Source organism: Anguilla rostrata, chromosome 10 (assembly GCF_018555375.3).
Source record: "Anguilla rostrata isolate EN2019 chromosome 10, ASM1855537v3, whole genome shotgun sequence".
Lineage (NCBI taxonomy): Eukaryota > Metazoa > Chordata > Actinopteri > Anguilliformes > Anguillidae > Anguilla > Anguilla rostrata.
In genome coordinates, this window is record NC_057942.1 from 11,004,653 (window position 1) to 11,024,375 (window position 19,723).

At 46.3% G+C, this 19,723-nt stretch overlaps 3 protein-coding genes across 7 annotated transcripts in view; all 3 read left to right on the forward strand.

Moving 5' to 3' along the window:
- ulk1a (unc-51 like autophagy activating kinase 1a) overlaps positions 1 to 5,995 on the forward strand; it is a 33,395-nt gene extending 27,400 nt beyond the window's left edge. For all 3 annotated transcript variants that reach the window (XM_064354026.1, XM_064354027.1, XM_064354028.1), the window contains 5 exons: positions 271 to 449; positions 794 to 912; positions 1,542 to 1,699; positions 1,959 to 2,094; positions 2,240 to 5,995. In XM_064354026.1, coding sequence (XP_064210096.1) covers positions 271 to 449; positions 794 to 912; positions 1,542 to 1,699; positions 1,959 to 2,094; positions 2,240 to 2,295 — 648 coding nt within the window. In that variant the 3' untranslated portion in view covers positions 2,296 to 5,995. The remainder of the gene's footprint in view (positions 1 to 270; positions 450 to 793; positions 913 to 1,541; positions 1,700 to 1,958; positions 2,095 to 2,239) is intronic.
- Positions 5,996 to 7,695: 1,700 nt separating this feature from the next.
- Positions 7,696 to 10,812, forward strand: LOC135264948 (pseudouridylate synthase 1 homolog). 2 transcript variants are annotated; one of them, XM_064354031.1, is made up of 6 exons: positions 7,696 to 7,856; positions 8,501 to 8,755; positions 8,892 to 9,029; positions 9,213 to 9,315; positions 9,415 to 10,112; positions 10,343 to 10,812. In XM_064354031.1, the coding sequence occupies exons 2-6, from the start codon at positions 8,546 to 8,548 to the stop codon at positions 10,373 to 10,375; spliced, it is 1,182 nt and encodes a 393-aa protein (XP_064210101.1). In that variant the 5' UTR covers positions 7,696 to 7,856; positions 8,501 to 8,545; the 3' UTR covers positions 10,376 to 10,812. The 2 variants fall into 2 exon arrangements, with proteins under 2 accessions (XP_064210101.1, XP_064210102.1); XM_064354032.1 differs by having other exon boundaries at positions 7,830 to 7,966.
- A 364-nt stretch (positions 10,813 to 11,176) lies between these two features.
- The window catches only part of ep400 (E1A binding protein p400), a 29,611-nt gene continuing 21,064 nt past the window's right edge, over positions 11,177 to 19,723 (forward strand). For both annotated transcript variants that reach the window (XM_064354029.1, XM_064354030.1), the window contains exons 1-10: positions 11,177 to 11,641; positions 12,664 to 14,000; positions 14,369 to 14,482; positions 14,749 to 14,833; positions 15,128 to 15,247; positions 17,486 to 17,889; positions 17,984 to 18,286; positions 18,385 to 18,570; positions 19,098 to 19,238; positions 19,352 to 19,430. In XM_064354029.1, coding sequence (XP_064210099.1) covers positions 12,696 to 14,000; positions 14,369 to 14,482; positions 14,749 to 14,833; positions 15,128 to 15,247; positions 17,486 to 17,889; positions 17,984 to 18,286; positions 18,385 to 18,570; positions 19,098 to 19,238; positions 19,352 to 19,430 — 2,737 coding nt within the window. In that variant the 5' untranslated portion in view covers positions 11,177 to 11,641; positions 12,664 to 12,695. The remainder of the gene's footprint in view (positions 11,642 to 12,663; positions 14,001 to 14,368; positions 14,483 to 14,748; positions 14,834 to 15,127; positions 15,248 to 17,485; positions 17,890 to 17,983; positions 18,287 to 18,384; positions 18,571 to 19,097; positions 19,239 to 19,351; positions 19,431 to 19,723) is intronic.

Genomic DNA, 19,723 nt, shown 5'->3' on the forward strand with positions numbered 1-19,723 from the left:
GTCCTCTACTTCCAGTCGACAGGAGGTTACACTTGTTTACAGGAGTCTGCAGTGCTATGTTGTTTTGCAGTGTACAATTTTCATTGCCGCAGTAGCGTACTTGGCCCCGCCCCTTCATAAATGTTCGTGAGATGTTTCACATTGCGTAGGCATCAGCAGTGGGGGGAGGCGATGTTATAGATATGGAGCAGAGTATGTTATGGACCTGTAGAATCTCTGGCGTGGTGTTATGTGTTTACCTTCTTATGTGTTTACCTCTGTCAATCACAGCAGGACCACACGGAGATGCTGAGGAGCCTGCGCTTCACGCTGGCCTTCGTCCACTGCGTCATGGAGATCGCCGTCTCCAAGGGCAGCGGGATGGACACCAGCGAGGCCCCCGACGCCTCCTTCCTGCAGCCGCAGAGCCCTGTGGCCGACCAGATCAGCCTCCTGAGCCGAGAGTGGAGGTGAGGGGCGGAGCCAGTTGGCCACGTCTTCTCCAGCTTCCTTTACACTTCCTGATCCCGGGAGGCAGTCATGTCAACCTACACTCAGGATTTGCAGTACTGACAATTTGCTGCGTGCAAGATTTACTGTACCTGTGATTTACTGGAGTTATTTATCGGGCTTGGTTTGTACTCAAAGTGAATGAAAGCTTCCAGTGCATGACCACGACCACTGCCCTCCTCTGTTCAATGCTGTTTTTGTTGCTCGGACTTCGGAGTCGGTACCTGCAGAGTGTGTGTGAGAGACATCGTGCCTGTTCCTGTATCTGTGTGTCTGACATCAGGCGTGTCTGTGTGTGTCTCAGCTATGCGGAGCAGCTGGTCCTGTACATGAAGACGGCTGAGCTCCTGTCTTCTGCGCTGCACAACGCCATGGAAGGCATAAAGCAGGGCAAGCTCTTTCCCTCCTCCTCTGTCAAACAAGGTCAGCACCTGGAAAAACCTCCTCAGACGAGCCCCTATGCACTCACGTCTATGTATAAATTATACCATTGATTTAAAGCGAGTTCAGGAAAATGTGTGGAAATTTTGATTGAATGCAGTGGGGTGTTTAAAACATGGTAGATATGATGTCACTGATATAACACTTCAACCACACTCGGCCTGCAGGCTATAATTATACCCATCTTCCCTGACTGTTATAGTCTGCCCTCTGATCTCTTCACTGAATGTGCTGTGATTTCCTGCTGTTGAATATACGCTGCTGTGATCTCTGTCTTGCTGGGTACTGTTCTAATTGTGTCTGTCATCTGGCTGCCCTATGACCTCTATCTGCTGACTGTGCTGTCATCACCATCTCCTGACTGTGCTGGGATTTCTCTTGCCTGACTGTGCTGTGATTTCTCTATCCTGACTGTGCAGTGATTTCTCCCTCCTGACTGTGCTGTGATAATCTCTCCTGCCTGTGCTGTGATATCTCTCTCCTGACTGTGCTGTGATTTCTCTCTCATGACTTTGCTGCGATTTTTCTCTCCTGACTTGCTGTGACCTCTCTCCTGACTGTGTTGTGACTTCTCTCTCCTGACTGTGTTGTGATCTCTGTCCTGTGTGCAGTGATAAAGAAGCTCAACGAGCTCTACAAATCCAGTGTGACCTCGTGCCGCTGCCTGAATGTCCGGCTGCAGCGCTTCTTCCTCCACAAGCAGCGCCTGATGGACCGCATGAATAGCGTCACTGCCGAGAAGCTGGTGTACAGCCACACTGTGCAGATGGTAGGGTTCTGTTACTGTTACTGCATGTGAACCAGAATCTCTCTCTCTCCTGCTTCCCCTCTCTCCCTCTGTCTCTCTCTGTCTCTCTCTTCCCTTCCCAAGTTCTGTAAATCAAGGGTCTAACTTTACTCAGCATGTCTGATGAGGTCGATTTGCATTGTTTATATTCTTGGTGTTTCTAAGTACACTGTGCACTGTGGAGCAGAGTAGTGTGTATCCCAGCTCTTGCTCAAAGCTCTCTCACACGTTACACATTCAGGTGCAGTCTGCAGCGCTGGACGAGATGTTCCACCACGGCGAAGCCTCCATCCAGCGCTACCACAAAGCCCTGCTGCTGATGGAGGGCCTGTCCCTCATCATCACCGAGCAGGCGGATATCAGCAACATCAGCAAGTGTGAGTATCGCCGGTTCTGAGCTTTTGTCGCTGTGTAGCCTTTAGCGTACTAATGAATCGATCACGTCTCTCTGCTGCCGATAGTGTTAGATGGTTGATGTCTCCCAGCCTTCTCTGATTAAATGAGCCGTGTGTGTCTCCGCAGGTAAGCTGTGTATTGAGCGTCGGCTGTCTGCCCTGCAGTCCGGATTGTGCGCTTGAGGACTGGAGGGCTGAGGCCAAGCCGTCAGCGGAGCCTCCTGCCCCCTGTGTCAGAACCTCAGCCTCGGCACCCCCCTCCTTCTGCTGTCTCAGAACCTCTCCTGCCTTCACGTCAGACCTCTACACTTCCATACACTTCAGACCTTTGGCACTTTTGAATCTTCAAGCTTCTGGAGGGGGGAGGAGCAAGGCTGAAACTTCTGTGGTTGGCACTGAAAAGTTGTCTTGTCAGTGCCCTTGTGGGATAATCCAGGCTTCTGCTCTGAGAATCCTCAAAGATTTCATGATCCGCCGATGGTTACCTTTTGCATTTGCTCATCGTTTTTCATCTCTGCTCCTATCAATCATTTGACCCCTGCCTTCGGGAGCCGAGCTGCCAAACATGCCGGAGCATCTGCTTTCTCAGTGCATTTGTGATTCAGCTCTTTGAAGAGGTCTGATTTGAGTGAAATCCATGTGAACTCAAGGCCCGTGTTTGTGTGTGTGTTAACAGAAGAGGATTTTGGAGAACAGGAGCTGGATCAGTTTTCAAGTTGTACCATGAATGCCGTTTGAAGACCACTGCACCTTTGCAGTGGTTAAATGGCAAGGGTCTGGGCGAGGATGGAGAAGTGCTTGACAAAATGGCCCACTGTAAATAGGCAATAGACCATGTCCCTGGTTCACTTACAAGAGCACATAACTCCATTCACCCGTATTAATTTCCAGTGTAGCAAGGCCAAGTTTGAGTTTCCCTTTTTCTTTTAACATACCTCTGAGTGCATGGTATTGAAGAAATGACTTGCACTCTTCTATTCAAAGTAATTTGACTCTTGTAACTTAGGAGAATGAAGAGGTACGCTTACTGCGTAATAGAGTCCAGCAGAATATAGATACATGCCATATGGCTGTAGACAACCAGTATGTTAAAAAATATTTATATATACATATATATTAATTTATGGAGTTGGAGTTTGAATGACTGGGGTCAAAAATCCCAATTTTAGACCAAAGTATTGTGTAACGGCTGTGATGCTGAAAACACACATGAACTGCTGAAAACCCAGTATGGATATTGTGAGCGTTTTCTTTTTTCACCACTCCGTCGGTGTTCCTTTCTACACATTTATTTGTTACATCCCTGCATCTTGTACCAACTGCAATAAGTGCTTATGTACACTTATTGGCCCCCAGTAGCATATGTAGCACCCTGTTGTTTTAAGACAAATCAGTCACCAACAAATCTCAAAGTAAATATAATTCTTCTTACAAGGAAAAGTCACAAAAAAACTTTGTGACCAATAGACACTGGACTTGCCTACCTTGTCCAAGTAACCATGACATTCAAAATATGTTTAACTGCAAGGCCACTGTTCCCTGTAAATCTTGAATAGGAGTGATCTGGTGAGTTCTGCAGATACAGGCTTGAATGTATGCATTTCAATATTAGAATATTTAGCAGAAAAATGTGTTGAAAGAGAAGGGTCACAAACCTACATGAATGACCAGCTGAATATCTGAAGACAAAACAAAGGAAGAGGCCTTTTTTGTTGGTTTAGTGTTCTTACTCCCTATGCCACGTTTGAACAGAGGAGCACTTTAATATTTTTATATTTCGCAAAATTGTGTATGTTTAAAGGGTAACAACTCCATTTCCTCAATATGTTTCCTCAGGCCGGCCACCAAGTGAACTGCTCTCTGCCCGAAAGTTGCAGAAAGTGTGTCTGAGGCTAATCAAAGGGGGAGGATCCTGTGTTATCCAACACAAAGTTGCTTATCTTTTGCTTTCCTACGTTTGCATTTTTCCACTTTTTAATTCAATAAGAAATTTGTACACAGGAAGTGGTCGTGTGTAGAGCAGGCAACAAAACAGTTAGGGGTCAGAATCCCTTAACGACCTTGTGCCACAAAGGCTATGTTTGAACCAAAGTCTGGAACCTGACTCATGGACAATCCTAGGTTGTCTTCAATCGGTTGAAATATTTTAATTCCATTTCTTATTTATTGCATAATGTCAATGAGTAGTCCAGATACTACCACTGCCAGAGACGTGAGCACTATGGACATTGAAACTTGATCATTCAGTGGGGGACTCACTGGAAACGGCTGTTGTAGTCTTGGACCATATCTCAGGAAGTTTCCATGGAGACAGACTTTCCTTTTGTTTGTCAGAATGACTGCTCTTGCTCGCGATGCCAACTCCTGACACCTATCAGTCGACACTACCTACAATCTGGGCGGGCTCCTGTGTGAAGGGGGTGTGGTTTCCAGTTTGACAGCAGCCTTGGGGATTGCAACACGAGTCGACTTTTGGCTCAGTGGACTATGTAGCCCAGTGCGGTGTGCGCCATGTCCCCCGACCCCTCCCCATATGCACGCTGGAGACCGGGACTGGCAGAGACTTTACCCGAGTGAGCCCGGGCCTGCTGTGCCCAAACAGCCACGCGGCCTGGCTGGCACACTGGGTAGCAAAGAGCACTCTGCATTTATCGTTGCACTACTACTAGTGAATGAATCAGTACTGTATGAATAAGACTTAAAGAAACAAGTATACTTAGATGGAGCTCATCTGATTTTCATTTTGTATGCTCTTACAAAAATTAGTTTTAGAATTTTTTTCCTCCATTCTTAGAAGGCTTTTTTTAATTAAGCAAGAGTGCTTTTACTTGTCTTTGACTCTTTTGCCTGTTATTTTTATTGACCTGATTGTTGCCTATATCTTGACAGAAAAATTCAAAATAAGCTGTATGGAGGAAAAACACAAAAAGGCACCTTTTCAAAGTCAACAAAACAAAATGTACACTGAAAATTTTTTGTTTTTTTTAAAATATATAAATGACATGTATTTGTACCTGTATTGAGTGTTTTAATGGTTGATGTGTTTTTGTTTTTCAGTTAACTGCAGCCAAAATTGGATGGATGTTTTTGTAGGACTGGGAATGTATGTGAGAAGAGTGATTGCGGTTGGTTGTTGCTACATAGTTCAAATTAAACATGCAAAATGAAATACAGGTGTGTTTGTGTGCAAGTCTGGTGTGGTGATGCGACCCAGAATCTCTGGGCTACACAAATCTTAAAGAAATTAAATATGTCCACAAACAAAGATATACATCAAGCAGTATCAAAGCAAAGGTGGTGTAGCAGGAGGGAAAGCTGCTGTGGTTTCAAATGTTTTTGAATGAAAGCTTGGGTCAGCTTGTGTTTAAGGGGAGTATGAATTTGCCAACTGATGCTCCAGTTCATTGCTTTGCACCAGTTAGCAGTAGCACCCCCAAAATTATCTTCCTCTTCACTGTTGCTGTATGTAAATGAATGTAATTATGGACAGTCACACATGCTTCTCTGTAAATGGTTTACAGTTCACCAAAACCAATGTATATATTTTCATACTACTTGAAAATTTTGCTTTTGTGCTTATAAATATTTTTAAAAATTTGGCCATTGAGTGTATATTTTACCTTAACCTTTCTTTATTGCTTGTACTGTAAATAGTCTGTAAATTAGTATTTATTGCTTTATAGATACACTATAAGAAATGCATTAGGATAATCACCGCATCTCTTAGAATACTGACTTTCATGTTCTGCAACTGTTCACATGCTGCCAGAACATTGTAAAATATTACTGACAAACAATACAAAACTAAAAAAACACGTATTTTAAATGTGTGCTGTAACTTTTTGCTTTGAAAGTGCAACATAAATAAAGGTTTGAAATTTGAGTGAAGCACATGTCTTTCTATATTAAAAACCAGCTGCTATAAAAGTATTGTCTTATTGGATTTTACAAATCTTCTATCAAGAAAATTCAAACTATTACGAAACAAGACATCACTTATAATCCCAAACCATTTCCTATACCTCTTGAAATTTTGCATCATATACAGTGCCAACCAAACATTCTTAAAAAATAAAAAATGAAGACATTAATCAATGACAAGTCATCACGTGAAAAACACTCATGCCAAAACATGCATGTGTATCCATTGTTGGTCCCCCATTTTACAAGCACCATTAAAAAAAAACTAAAAAAAACAGGCATTTTTATAATAAAATGTAGATATGCTGCTGTTTATAGTTTGCAGGCATGGGTGACCTTGGGGGGGGGGGGGGGGGTGCACTAGATGATCAGTTCTTTCCAGTGATCCACCCCCCACTTCTCTCTTGCCAGTCTTCTACACTTTACAAAGTGCACCATAAAGCTGTCCTGGAGGAGGTCCTGAATTCTCCTGAGAACACTGTTTGTTTCAGATAGACCCTGATCTAGACACATATGAGAATATATCCAAGCTGTGTCTTTTTGTCTATTGCACAGAGATGTGTGCGTAACACTAGTCCTGATTGTTTCTGGGTCCAGGGTCGGGCCACCCCTGTTATAGTTTGACTAGATCTTAAAAACACCATGATGACCTTATAACTCTATTAGGTCAGCCCATCCCTGGGCAATCCCACCCTGGACGTCCATCAGTGCCCAATATACTGTATATTGGGATCCCCCATCCCAGCTAGCCTATATGCTGCAGTCAGGCCCAGAGCACGCAGGCCCATCATCTTCATGAAGGGAGTGACACAGTACCTGGCATCGGTACCAGAGGCCTTCCTCACCTTCTGTATGCCCTTGACCAGTGTGGTTACTATCTCGGATGTTGTGTTGGCAGTGCTCCACGTTTGTTAGATGTGATGTGAGATGTCTGCTGTATGCTGTGCGTTGAGCTGTGTATGCTACAGTATGCTGCTTGCACTTTATGTGGTGCTATGCACTGCTACATGTGCACTATCTGCTCAATGTGTTGCTATGTGCTGCATGATGCTAAGTGCTTGCAACCTGCCCTGGAACTCCATATGAAAATTAGCTGCAGAAATGGTGAAATCTGGTACATTTCCCTTTTTTAAATAAATAAACTTGTACTATGTCTGGGACCCCTTTACCCCTGTACTCCTGAGCACAGATCTTTAAAGCTTCTGCTCCTCTATGCACACAATATGAAAAGTATAGTACTTAACTGCAGTCATATCAAACCTCAACAAACATGGCTCTCATTTTAGCAATGTCTCAACCTTGGCAGAGCATCAGCAACGAGTGGACGTCGCAGTGTTCAAAAACATCAATGAATGTATGAATAAATGTAGCCATGTAACACTTAACCCCTGACCTACCCCCAAGTCTTGTGAATAGCGCCGTTCTGATGTGGTAGTAACAACACTGCGATTTAACATTTGATTTTTTCTCTTCAATTGAACAACAAATCGAGTTTACTGTTTTACACTGACATAGTTATTATGCATTGTTTTCTTAATTTGACCATCGAAAACATAACCAGGGAAACTGGGCCGCATTAATTAAAAATTATTAACACATCAAATAGTGATGATTTCACTTTCATTCCAATAAGTGTTTTTATAAACGTTGTTCAAGCTTCATTGCTTCCATCTACTACCATCGACACATAACTTCTCGTGTTCTCTCGTCCCTGCCGTTATTATCATCGCGATAGTTCTTTTAAAAAAAGAACTAAGAGAGGTTAGAGTTCATGAAGAAAACTTTTCACGTGGATTGAGTGAAATGCTCCAGGAGATTGCTCGGTAACTATCCATCTTTTGAGTCTTACCTCGTTGAATATATCAATAGCATATGTTGCTTTTTCCGTAGTGTAATGGGTTTCCTATCTACATACACAGCTTGCAAAAGCCAGGTGAATTACTAATTCAAGAAGCTAGTAGCTACAAGAAATAATGTATGTCGAGAGTTAGGAGGGGAAGGAAAGGAAGCGTGTATAGCCGGTTAACGTTATAGAGACGAATCTGGTGGAAGTGCTCAAGAGAGCTAAATTAGTAAATATAAACCAGCTGGCTTGTTGATGTCCCACGACTTGATGTATTTTTGTGCCGTTGGCTATGGCTAAAGAGTGGAAATAATGTCCCCATTGTGCCCGACTATCCGTAAATATTATGGATACGTTAGCTAGCATCTAGCTATGTCTGTGTTGGTCTAAGAAGACCGTTATCGATACTGTATCTGCAATTTTTACATTATGGGGGGGAATGCATTATAGACGTGAGGGGATTCATATTGAACGAATATTACAAAAATATCTTTCAAGGTTGAACCGTTGAACCCAAGGCTAGTTGATGAAATTGCAGAATATATGAGTAGCCGCAGCACTACTGGTGGTTACACGGTATAGACTATGGTAATTAATCTATGTTATGTGGTCTGGAAAATGTAGCTGCTGGCGTTAGGTTGACTGCGCTGCCGTGTGACGACCAGCAAGATGAACGAAGGGCAGCTTGTGATCAAACCACCGGCCGATACGGACGAGACGCTAAAGCGAGAAGCTGAGGGTAACGGGAACTGGGGGGATGTTGAACACATAGGGAAGAAGCTGAAAGCTAACCCAGATGAGCCAGACGTTAGGAAATTTCCCAAGAGGAAAGTGGTACTGCTCCTTGCATACTCTGGCAAAGGCTATTATGGCATGCAGGTGGGCACATGTTTTTGAGCAATTTCATCTCATTTATTTTTAAGATAAATTATTGTCGAATTGCAATGTGAGGAGCTTTAATCTCATATTTTTATTTCTCTTGCCTGCCTTTGTATGTGGACATGTGTCCTTGTAGAGAAATGTTGGATCAACCCAGTTCAAAACTATCGAAGATGAGTTAGTCACGGCCTTGGTCAAGGCTGGGTGTATTCCCGAGAATCATGGAGCTGAGATGAAGAAAATGTCCTTTCAGAGATGTGCAAGAACTGACAAGGTACTGCACGTACCATTCAGCGGCACAAACAGAAACCTGGCAATCGGAGCATGCAATATTATGTAATATAGTTGTGCAATTTCTGCGAAGATATTAAATATTTGATTCTTATAACTTGTAACTTCGATTTTTTTGTTTGTTTATCTTCAGAAGGTAGTTTCTCACCATGGTCTCTCTTTCCAGGGAGTGTCTGCAGCAGGCCAAGTTGTGTCACTTAAGCTCTGGCTAATAGATGACATTTTGGACAAAATCAACAGCCATCTACCATCACAAATCAGGGTGTTGGGTGAGATTATTCACGTTTGAATGTTGGATATTTTATGAAGTTGTGTGTCTGGAGAATATTGCAGAGAATTCTCTTGCAAACGAGTGCATGTGTTTCCAGGGCTTAAACGAGTAACTGGTGGCTTCAACTCCAAGAACAAGTGTGACGCCAGGACATACTCTTACATGCTTCCGACTATTGCCTTTGCCCCCAAAGAGCTAGACCATGAAGATGGAAGCTATTGTCTGGATAAGGAAACCTTGCAGAGGGTAAACCGGCTGTTCTCGTGTTACAAGGGCACTCACAACTTCCACAACTTTACCTCCCAGAAGGGCCCACGGGACCCCAGCGCCCGCCGCTACATCATGGACATGGTCTGTGAGGAGCCCTTTCAGCAGCAGGGTATGGAGTTTGCCGTCATCAAGGTGAAGGGACAGAGCTTCATGATGCATCAGATCCGTAAGATGATTGGCTTGGTGATCGCCGTAGTGAAGGGCTACGCTAAAGAGTCCATTCAGGAGAGGAGCTGGGGTGAAGAGAAAGTGGACATTCCGAAGGCTCCAGGTCTGGGCCTGGTGCTGGAGAAGGTGCACTTTGAGAAGTACAACAAGCGCTTTGGGGATGACGGAGTCCATGAGCCCCTGGACTGGACCAACGAGGAGGAGCTAATTGCTGCATTCAAGGAGGAGCACATCTATCCTACCATCGTGGATACAGAGCAAGAGGAGAAGTCCATGTTGAGCTGGATGAAAACTTTGGGCATCCATGACTTTGAGGCCACTGTGACAGAGCCTCAGGGTAACAGAGACTTGACACAGGTGAGTGGGACCCGTAGTTTTCCTTTCAGGTGCCAACCCAAGGACTTCAGGTCTCAACCTTAGTTCATTTTTGCACCTTTTATGTTCTTAACAAGTCTCTTACTGAAGTGTTTTACTTTGGTTTGTGCTCAGTTTAAATGTATACAGTGAATTAACTAACTGCATTTGTCAAGATGTACTGATTTATGGATATACATAATTTTGTGCAATATTTTTTGTCTTTCTTCAAGGATGATGATGAAGATGGAAATGGATCAGACTAAATGTCCAATGAAACTGTGGACAGACACCTTTTGCTCCCGAAGAAGGCATTGGCTTGCTGTTTGCTGTGGAAGAATTAGTTCTCCATACCTGCTCATAAAAAATGTTTTTAGTAATACTCAGGTGCTTTATTCATGTGAAGACTGATTGTTTTATCATTTTGACAAAGAGGGATCTGTTATTTACAGTTATGGTATTAAAACATGGTTCTTGACTCTGCTGGAGGTAGAAGGAAATGGCATAACATCAGAACGTATATGATTACCAAATGTGACTTCATGCTGCTGACAACACTCAGTCAAATTCCTCCATATGCATTGTGGATGTAAAAATGCAAAAAGTTAGACATGGTCCAAAGGTTGCATCTTTTATTTTCTGTTCATCTTTCTGAGCTTTTTGCGTATGATGCTTTTGCATTAAATGTAATACTTTTTGTCCATTCATATTTATTTTTTGTAAGGGGCTTTGGTGAGGATAAAAAAAAAAAAACTTTCTCTGTGCTGTTTATATGATTTTGAAAAGCTCTTTAGTCTAAGTAGCCTGAGCTTGCATTGTAGAACATATTAATAAGTGGTAATGGTGTGAATTTATGGAAGAACAATTTTTCCGTACAAGCATTTAAATAAACATGTAAGTATTTTCATTTAAAAGAATGGTTCTATGTCTTCTCAGTGTTTTCATTAAGAAAGACACAAATGAGTAATTTCACAATATTTCACGTTTGGTTATCTGAGAACATTGTAATTTGCCTTTCTCTTTAACGGTTTAATGCTCTTAATAATCATACAATTGTGCAGATACGTTTATAAATGTGTTCGTATTTAGAATTACAGGTTTTTTTAAATAGATTTTTCTTTAATGCAGTTGTATTCCTCATTAACGAAGCCTAGTCGTATTCATAAAACAAGATACACTTTTGAACGGGTTCTCCATAATGAACAGAGGAACCAAATCCTAATTGCCCCCACACCCCGTCTGGCTACGTTTCATTGTAATGAATTCAATGAATATGGTTGGCCATTAATGAAGTCACTCTTTTCAATGGGCGTTTCCACTGTACAAACAAGAAACTACTTCCGGTTCTTGAAAGAATTGAAAGAAAAAATGGTGGCGGCCGCCATGTTTCCAAATGCAATATCTCCCAAGCATTAAATATAATTATCAGGTCTAGCACTGCTATAATAGTGCAGAAGCATACTGTAATTTGTCTCCAGGGGTTTGAGGAACGTCCTGTGGTGGATGCTGCGGCTGTGGGACCTGCATATCCTGTAAGTGAGTGTGAACGTACTGTGTTGTGTTTTGGTATTGTCGGGCGCAATGGAATAACGGAGCGGCGTGTCTTGTCTAGGTTCGAATCTTAGCTAGCTAGTGTTTTGAATACACCGTCGTAATAACTCATGAAGGAACCGACCGAACTAGTTTACAATTCTGGTTAACTAAAATCTGCATGAACTATTTTCTCTTTGATTTGGCATTCGTGTCGATGTTTAGCGTCAGTTTACTAATTAGCAAGTAGGATACGTTATGAGCCTAGGCCTTGCGATCCCTCTCCGAAGACGAGAACGAGAGTAGCTAGCTAGCTAACGTTTGCTCTGATTAACCGGCAGCATAAGCTTGGTGTTCAAGGTAGCCTAGTAATTAAGAAGTTAGTTGCCTAACTATTTATTGAATAACCTTACCAGTTTAAGCGGAAACAAGCTAGATATCCACGAGTTCGCTGCATTGTAGCTAGCTAGTTCCCCTAGCCTAGTGTTTTAATCGGTGTGTTGTATGATGGCTAACTAACAATGAGTTGGATAGCAACGTTAGCATGTTAGTAAGCGGGAGCAGATACCTCTAACAAAGCTGTCTGCATGACCAGTTAATTTATTGTTTTAATATTGAATTGTTTATGTAATATAGTATTACTATATATAGTTATATAGTTTGTTGTGATGCGGCTGTCGTTAAATGGTCATAGTTATCTTTATTTTTGCCTGTCGGGGTTTACGTTATTTCTGACATTAGCTAGCGACTGTTCTGCGATTTGTTTGAATTCTGTCACCATAACACAATAGCTAACCAAATTTGAGTTTGAATTATATAGCTGTTCTGAGCCGCATTTAAGTCATTTAACGACATGGTCATGCAATATAAATGCATTTAGACTGTATTAACGTATTTTTGCCCAATATCTTGCATCACGGACTGAGCCGTAGTTGCATTTGCTGCTGGCAGGCTTCGCTAAAATCTGACAAGAGCCATATATTTTATGTAGTTGTAATTTGACACGATACTGTCTCCTGTACAGGTGATTGTTTGATTTAACAACTGGGGTTCACAATGCACCATGGAAGTGGACCCCAGAACGTGCAGAGGCAACTTCAGAGATCCAAGTCCTTCACAGGATCAGAGGCTGAGGAGCAGACCCCAGCAGTGGCTCAGCAGCAGCCCGGGCCAGTCAACCTGCCCCAGTCCCCAGCACCATCCTTCGCCCCTGCTGCCAGTCCCTCTGCTCCACAGTCCCCCAACTACCTAATCATGAGCCGCACTCCCGTTACTGGCCAGAACATGAACATCACCCTTCAGAATGTCGGCCAGATGGTGACAGGCAACCAGCAAATAACCCTCACCCCTCTGCCCTTGCAGAACCCAGCTTCTCCAGGCTTCCAGCACCCAGCCTCTCAGTGGCGTTTAGAGCCCACCTCCTCCTCCCCCTACATCCAGGTGACCTCCCCCCTGCCGCAGCCCATGCAGCCCCAGAGCCCCACGCAGCACAGTCCCGTGGCCCTTCAGGGGATGCAGCGGCCGGGGGCCTCTGGGGCGGGGCTGGCCGTGTGCGGGCAGAGCCCCACGCGTTTTGTGGAGTCCAGCATGCCGGTGAGGCAGATCAACCTGGGCAGCCCCACTGGCGGCAGCTACTTCGTTTACCAGGACGCCGCGGGTCTGGCCCAGCTGGCTCCCACCACGGTTAGCCAGGTGCAGCTGACGTCCCCCGGCGCCCCGGGTTCTGTGCGCGAGCGCAGGCTGTCCCAGCCCCACTCCCAGACCGGCAGCACCATCCACCACCTGGGTCCCCAGAGCCCGGTGGCCAGCGGACCGGCCTTGCCCACCCTGGGGAGCCCGGGCCACATCACCACCTCCAACCTGCCCCCTCAGATCAGCAGCATCATCCAGGGTCAGCTGGCACGCCCCATGATTCCCTCCCAAGGCATGGTGTCCAGCGTCGGGGCAGCCGCCGTTGCCTCTTTTGGCATACCCAGCGCCATGCCGCCCTCCAGTCCGTCCCGCACCAATCCACCCCAGGGGCTCTCCAATCCTCCTCTTACCCCCACGGGCACAGTGGTCGGCGCCATCAAGAAACAGCAGCCCAAGAAGCTCGAGGAAATCGCGCCCTCTAATCCAGAGGTGGCCCAGCTGAGGAAACAGTGCCTGGAACACCACAACAAGAAAATGGAGGGCCTTAAAGACGTCTTCAAGGAGTACCTTATAGAGCTCTTCTTCCTGCAGCACCTCCAAGGCAACATGATGGACTATCTGGCCTTCAAGAAGAAGCCCTGTGTGCCACTCTTTACATACCTAAGACAGAATGACCTGGACCTCGAGGAAGAAGAGGAAGAGGAGCAATCTGAGGTCATCAACGACGAGGTAATGGACCGAGTATTATTTCGCAGCTGTTACCATACTCATTATGCTCTGGGAGCCAATTATTCTATTGTTCTGAATAACATGTAAATTCGAAAATGGAATGACACGCTCCAGAGAATTGGATAGCGTGCAGTGTAATGGATATTGCTTCTGATCAGCATTGTGGTTGGTAGTCATAGGTGGGAGATGGCTATTTTACCGTTTAAAGGTTGAGTGAATGTGTTAATTGCAAATCTAAGTCGCCCCTAGAGTAATGATTTGCAATGTGACCGTGGCGTAATTATTCTTCTGCTGTTCAAAAACTTTTTTCATGATGGAGAATGCGTGTTTGTCTTGGTGTCTAATGGCTCCGTGTGGGAAAAACCTAGGTCAAGGTGGTGACTGGGAAAGATGGTCAAGCGGGAACGCCGGTTGCCATAGCAACGCAGCTCCCTCCCAACGTGTCTGCAGCTTTCTCTGCTCAACAACAGCAACAATTCCAGGTGAGTTCCAAAGACGGTATAGCCCTGTGACCCATTTGTGCTTCCCTCCAATAGACAGGATTGTGTCTTGTGAAGGGAGTCTATGTGTTATTTAAAATATTTGGAACCATTTTGGAAAACGTAGTTATTGGACTTTTCCCCCCGTTTTTTAAATGCTCTTTATGTTCTCTGTTCAGGTTGGAGCCCCGAGCTTTGGTCAACATGTCTAGGTGGATGAAATGTGTTCTGCTGTCTCATTTCCTTTATGGTTAACCTTTGTTTTGCAGGGACACCAGGGAACATCTGCTACGAGCATCACAAAACCAGTGGACATAGAAGTAATGAAAAGACAGCAGGCTTTGGCGCAAGCAGGTAGGGCGACGGCGGTGGAGTCTGGTGGCTTTTTTATTTTATTTTTATTTTTTATTTTATTTTTTTTTCTTTCCTTCCCCGTTTCTGGTTTTTGTCTCTTTTCGGTTTATTTTCTCCTTTTCGTCCTTTAAACTGCTTCTGCTTTTAGATATTCGGCATCTCCTACTAGCGCTTCTGTGTGGAAGGTCACGGTCCGTGGAAAGGGGGAGCTCTGAATGGTGTGCAGAAGAAAGGTCATTTGCTCTGTTGCCCAGTGTTTTGCGTTATGAGGGTATTGTGTGTTTTAAATCCCAGATCAGGCTAAGAGGCCCCGGATTGACGTTGGTCGCCACGGGATGATTTTCCAGCATCCTGGCGTAGCTCCTTTAGGATCACCTGGGGTTCCTCTCCAACAGCTTATGCCGACTGCGCAAGGTAGGATTGCTACTACGAGGCAGTTCTGTGTTCTGTTCGATGCCGCTGGAAGTATTTCGACCCTATATCGAATCAGACGTTAACAGAATGCCGGGGGCATTTTTTTCTTTTTGTTTTTTACGACCAATGGCGGTTACGCCCCTCGGAGAGCATCGACGTCATCCAGTGGCCGGGAGGCAGCCACGAGTCCAGGCTTAGGGTCAGAATGCATGAGCTCTGACTGCCCTCGTTCTGTTCAGAAAGGGGACTCGGGGGAACGAAGAAACTCAAGTCAGAAGAGAAGGAGAAGGAGTAGCTTTTTTAAAAGGGACGAAGCTCATGTTTTTAGGATTTTTTCCCCCCCCATTTTCTGTTTTACCGATCATCCGCTTCATCCTTTACGTCTTATTTTGGCGTTTTCTCACCTTCTTTGTTTGGACGGACTCTCCCGCGACCTGAGCGTCTCTCGGCGACGCGCAAACACGATCAGGACGAGCGGCCGAGGGAAATCGCCCGGAAAGAGAGCGCTTTCAGACGGAGGGGGCACGTTTGCTGGCTCGTCGGCCCACTTCTTCCTTCTTGTTCCAGCCCCCATCTTCATGCTCACCTCCCTGCATTTCCGACTCTCTTCCCTTCTCGTCGCCCCTCCCCTTTCCTTCCAACCCATGACATTGTGTGGACCAAGGACCCTGGACGCATCCCACCCTCCCTTCTGCCGTCCGGCAGGCCAGTCTTGTGGCGTGGTGTTGTGCTCATCCTTCATCTTCTGTTGGTTTATCTCCCCCCCCCGCCATGGTCCGTCTCCATCGCATTCCAGTCCGTTCTGACTCGGTTTCTTTCCCTCACTGGTCTCGGGGGGTCTCGGCCCCGGGTTTGCGGTCGCGCGACGGTCCGAGGCGGTTTCGCGTAGGCGTTCAGGTCAGAGGTGTCGGCAGCGAGTGTTGAGGGAGGCGCTTCTGAGTCTGCACAGCTCTGCTCAGGCCTGCTGCCTGCTAAACCCCATGTCTGCTCTGCTCTTCCATCCGCTTCGCAAATCTGTTTTGTGCTCCTCAAATCCTTACAGAAGGACCTAAATGCAATTTTCCAGCAAGAATGACACTGCTCCTCCATGCATGCTAATCATGTGGTGTTTTTGTGACTGTGCCACATTTCCTTTCCTCCTTTTCCCTTTTTTCTATTTTTATTTTCTTTTCTTTTTTTTTTCTTTTATTTTATTCCAATATGTGTTTTTGTTTTGTGTTCTGCTGATGTGTTCCCATGCATGATTTTGTTCGGTATCTAACCGCATACCCTTAACATTTTATGATGGATGTTTTCTTTTGGGTTATTATTCATTAACTAAATGATTGTGCTATTATTTAATGGACATACAGATTATATTAGGTACTATCATTTGTCATTTCTTATGTACTTTAGTCATTAGTCATTTCTTGTGAGAAAATTTTCATAAACTACTTCTCTGCCCCTGTAGTAGACTATTATTCAAACGCATTCTTCACTGCATAATTAACTGGTGGAGAAAAGCTGATTTGCACAAAAAAGAACTCCTAAGCAGGGCACTGGATATTTGCATTTTACTTTGGAAAAGATGACTGAAAGTCCTGATTCTTCTACTCCAGGGTTTTTGCCACAGTTGCCATTGCTTGACAGCATAGATGATCGATGCTTACGTTGCAACCGAAAGTAGCATAAAGCTCATACCATAAATCCAGATAAACTGCATATTCATCAGTCCTTAGGAGTTTATAGCCCTCATTATTATCGTTATTTTTCTCCACAATGCTCTTCTGGATAATTGTTTCCTTACGAAACGATTGGAGACACATTTGTTTTGTATCCGGCAGCGGTAAGGTGGGGGCAGACGCTGATGTAGACTAGCAAAGGGCCTCGGCACGGAAGCGCCAGGCTCGAGCAAAGCACTGTCTCACCTCTTCTCCATGTTGTTCTCCTGCAGCCGTCTCTTGAACTCGGCTGCAGTAGCGTGGGAGTACCGCCGAGGAGCCCCGTCTTACTTACTTACGCATTTTTCTCCCTCCATGAGAACAGGCCTGGTTCGCAGCGTGCGACCGGGCCTTGCTCGTAGGGGAGGGTCCGTACCCTCGCAGTAGAGGCGGGGAGGAGCCGGGCAGCGGCGCGCCGTCCGACGAGTCGCGCATCATTCTTTATTCTCTTTCTCTCTCGTTCCTCTTCCCTCTTCTGCCCGTTCTCCTTCTGTTCGGTCGAATACCTCACCCCCCCCTGCCCCCCCCCTCCTCGCAGGAGGAATGCCCCCCACCCCGCAGGCCGTCCAGATCGCGGGGCAGAAGCAGAACCAGCAGCAGTACGACCCGTCCAAGGGGCCGCCTGTGCAGAACGCGGCCAGCCTGCACACGCCGCCGCCCCAGCTGCCCGGGCGCCTGCCCCCCGGCGGCCTGCCCATGGCGGGGCTGCCCCTCGCCCTCTCCCAGCAGCAGCAGCAGCAGCTGGTGGAGGCGCAGGCCCAGCCGGCCGCCCAGCTCCAGGCCCAGGCCAAGGCCGGGGCGCCCCTGCTGGCCGCGGGGAACCCCCACACGCAGCTGCAGGCCCAGCTGCAGCAGCAGATGCAGTCGGGCCTCCACATCCAGATCCAGGCCCAGCAGCTGCAGCAGCAGCAGCCACAGCCCTCCCTGCAGGCGGGACAGGCGGTGAGCGCCCCTCTCCCTGTGAGCCTCAGTACCTGTACATCAGCGCTGTGCGCCCCCAGTTTGGCCCCTGAACCTCTTTTCCTCTCCACTCCAGACCGTGGCCCTCGTGCGCCCCGGAGCCGAGCTCTCCCAGCCCTGCCAGAGGCTGGTGGCCAACTCCCTCCCGCCTTCCTCCATGTCCCCCGCCCCCGTGGCCGCGCCCGCCTCCTCGCACCCCGTCTCCCACCCCGTGGGCCCGGGCCGCCCGGCGGCCTCCAGCGCCACCCCGGCCGCCCAGCCCAAGCTGAGCGGGGCCAACGCCAACCCCCTGCTCAAGATGTCGGGCCTGGGCCAGGCCGCGTCCGCGCAGCCCGCGCAGGAGAGCTCGCAGGACAAGCAGGCCGAGCAGGCCAAGCTGGTGAGGCGTGCCGATGGGCTCGTTTGGGGGGGGGAGGTGGTCTTAGCGCACGCCCACCCGCCATGGGCCTCGTCCTTAACCGTGACTGTCGTCCCCAGGAGAACCAGGTGCACCAGCGCATCGCCGAGCTCCGGAAGGAGGGGCAGTGGACGGCCAGCCGGCTGCCCAAGCTGCTGGAGGCTTCCAGGCCCAAGTCCCAGTGGGACTACCTGCTGGAGGAGATGCAGTGGATGGCGGCTGACTTTGCCCAGGAGAGGAGGTGGAAGATGGCCGCGGCCAAGAAGGTGGGGGGTTGCGTCTCAGTGAAAGAATGTCAAAACAAACCCTCATAAACTCACCCCTCGTGTCAATCATCCAGTCTGCTGACAGGCCAGAATAAAGTAATAAAACGTTCAGAATGAGATTGGCATTGGTAGAGAGACAGGGTGACCCCTAGACTTGTAACCAAGGTTTGAGGGTCAATAACTAGGTGGAACTTTGCTGTTAACATGCAGTTTATCTATTAAATATCCAGCTTGATACAAAGAAGGTTGTTAATAAAAATTTGCTTAATATGTTGACCATATTAAAGTGTTTCTTTAGCATAAATTTAGTTTCTGAAGGAAGGTGAGACCAAAGGTAAATGGAAGTGCATTCATGGACTGCAGTCATTTCTGTTCTGTTGTAAAATGAAGCGAAAACCTGCAATAACTGGTTGCTAATGATGCAGATCCAGATTCATTTCCAGAGGGTGACACTCGCTCCAGCTAATAGTGGGCCTGCAGGATGGGGAGTATGTAGGGAGCGGCCGGCTGATTGTTTGTCTCCCCAGCTGGTGCGCACTTGTGCCCGTTACCATGACGAGCAGAGGCAGGTGGAGGAAAGGGCCAAGAAAGAGGAAGAGGTGCGACTGCGGCACATCGCCAGCACCATCGCCCGGGAGGTGGAGTTTTTCTGGTCCAACATCGAGCAGGTACTCCACCTTTCCGCCACAGGGTATACATCAGCAGTTTAGCAGCTCTACTTTGACTGAAGTTTGTTTAATAGTCCATTCTTGAATGAGACGTTCCTACATTCCTTCTCCAGGTTGTTGAGATTAAACTCCGGTTTGAAATTTATGAGAAAAGGCGGAAAACTCTCAGCCTGCAAAGAGCGACAAATAAAGGTATTTTCATTATTATTGCTTTGATAACTTTTGGTTTTTCTTTATGGAGTCAATGAAAATCTGTTTACAGGCAGTAAAATGTAATTCACCATTAATTTGATTATCATCACCCAAAATGAAAATATTGGATTGTTCAAAAATTAATGAATGAATCAATCATTCAATCAGTCAGATATAGATGAGCACTGCAAGACGAAGCATCATGGCCACTGAGGGAGGTGGTCATTGCATTATTTGCAGAGAAAAGCCAATACGTTGAGTTGCTAGCTTGCTAAACTTTTTTTGCAATCAGA

Coding starts and splice junctions, on each gene's coding strand:
- LOC135264948 (XM_064354031.1), top strand. CDS start 8,546: ATGAACGAAGGGCAGCTTGTGATCAAACCACCGGCCGATACGGACGAG. Junction 9,316..9,414: donor ATCACAAATCAGGGTGTTGG/GTGAGATTATTC, acceptor ATGTGTTTCCAG/GGCTTAAACGAGTAACTGGT. Junction 10,113..10,342: donor GTAACAGAGACTTGACACAG/GTGAGTGGGACC, acceptor TCTTTCTTCAAG/GATGATGATGAAGATGGAAA.